We start from the raw sequence: 1,999 nt of genomic DNA, 5'->3' as shown, positions 1-1,999 counted from the left end.
ACGTCCCACTGATTTTTCCCGCCTGAGTTCCACGTCGACGTCAACGACGAGTAGTTCGGCTGAGAATTTGGGACTTTCGCGGATAAATTCAATTGACTAAGATTGTTCTCCAACAAAGTACTGGTGAGATCTTTCGGATTAATTTTCATTGGCTTCGAAGCTGCTTTCGGTGTCAGCGGACTCTGCGATTGGAGACGTTGATGGGTCTCTTGTTGTTTCGCTAATCTATGCTTTTCTTCCATCGTAAGACCCTTTCCATCTTTCATTGGAGTAGAATTATTAATTGAGGAAAGATCATTATTCGAGAATGAATCGTTTAAAATATTGACTGAAGGACTCGTAGTTTGTAATAGAGCTTCATCCAACTGCTGTGCTTCTCTCCTCACAGCATCCAATTGTCTCAACGCTTCACGATGTTCTGTCGTGACTCGAGTCACCATATCACTGATTAAAGACGCCAATGCCTCGAATTGAGAAGGACTCAGGCTCTGAACTACACACAGTGGAAGGAGAAATGGCAGAACTTTCGTGGCAAGCATTTCTTTACTTATTCCCAGTTTGCTGTGAGTTAGAACCATTTTGTAAATTCCTATGATCGCCATCAAAATGGCAGGCTCACCAGAATGAGGGATTTCTTGGAGAAAAGGTAAGATCTGATCCAGGATGATCCATTTGTCCAAGTGCTCTAACATCTTTGCTAGACAGAGTAAACAATTGACTCTGACACTGAGACTCGAGTTACTTCCGGTTCCTTTGAGGCATATTTTTTTTATTCTCGGGATGATTACGTTTTTCATCGATGGACCTTCAATCAGAGTTGATATTGATGGTAATGCAGCTAGACAGAGCTCCTGGAGTTGTTCAGTCCGAGAGTCCAGGGCTCTTGTTAGCATTGGCACAATGTCTGTTTTTATGACTTCAGCAGAACAGAGTTTCAGGAGTAAATTTATCCTTTGCATTAGGACCAAACTTATCTGTGGTGGTTCTTCGAGAGCCAAAACTGGTTTCAAATTCGGTAAGATGTGTTCACTGAACTCCTCGGCAGAGCATTCCTCCAAAGTTTGTAAAATACTTGGTAGAACAAAAGGTATCATCGGTGCATTGACAAATTCTTTGTAAAGACAGGGTAAGACCCTGTGCAGTACAACTCTGTGTGGTAACTGCTTGAGAACTTGAGGGAGTCCTTTATAAAACTGCGACTTCTGGAGATTATCCCACTGGAATAATTTGTCTAGATAATTCAGGGTTTTCACACCGATGTCCATGAAGTACTCGATTCTGATGAACTGATGGGCATCGGGTCTGAGCTCTGGATTTCCACTCAGCATCAGCTTTACGGCATCCTTGAAGCCTTCAGGGAGAAATCCTAATTTAGAGGCACTCAGGGTCCCCTTGAAGTCAGCGAAGAATCTTCGACATTTTGAGGCATCTCCGTGATTTTCGTGCAGTGGTCGGTTACCAGGCGAATGTAGAACGTATGCTAGCATTCCCAGGGAGAATATATCGCTTGGTGGTCCACAGCTTCCTGCAACGATGCACTCAGGTGCCTGATAATCGAGATGTGGCTGGCCAACACTAGGAATACTTGGATCGTATTCAGTATAATTCCAGGATGGCTGTTTATCCTGCGGATTCTGATTCAGTGCGCAGGAGTCAAATCCAAAAATTTTCCAGGCCCCATGTTTATTGATGACAATAGAATCCGGACACAAATTTCTGTGGAGTAACTTGACATCGCTGTGCAGAAAAGCGAGACCTTCTCCGAGCTGCAGTAATCCATATCGAATCTCTACGTCCAGGAGTTTGTAATCCTTCAGGCTCTTGGGGATGGGTTGGGGGCAGTTCTCCAGAGATCCCAGAGCATTAGACAACGAAGCGAAGACTGGCTCTGCAGCAAAGGCAAGACTGTCACGTGATTCCTCCAGAGGATGCTGCACAGTCAGCACCTGAGGGTGTCGGAGCTTCGTCAATTGTGTGATTCCCCGTTTCAGGGCCTCCA

At 44.8% G+C, this 1,999-nt stretch overlaps 1 protein-coding gene across 1 annotated transcript in view; it reads right to left on the bottom strand.

Moving 5' to 3' along the window:
- LOC105264038 (SCY1-like protein 2) overlaps positions 1 to 1,999 on the bottom strand; it is an 11,253-nt gene that overhangs the window by 1,506 nt on the left and 7,748 nt on the right. The window contains exon 2 of the mRNA XM_011300612.1: positions 3 to 1,994. Within this exon, the coding sequence (XP_011298914.1) occupies positions 3 to 1,994 (1,992 nt within the window). The remainder of the gene's footprint in view (positions 1 to 2; positions 1,995 to 1,999) is intronic.

The sequence above is a fragment of the Fopius arisanus genome, unplaced genomic scaffold (genome assembly GCF_000806365.1).
Source record: "Fopius arisanus strain USDA-PBARC FA_bdor unplaced genomic scaffold, ASM80636v1 scaffold00018, whole genome shotgun sequence".
Taxonomy (NCBI): Eukaryota; Metazoa; Arthropoda; class Insecta; order Hymenoptera; family Braconidae; genus Fopius; species Fopius arisanus.
The sequence above is the reverse complement of the archived record's forward strand: the minus strand, read 5'-3'. Positions and strand labels throughout refer to the sequence as shown.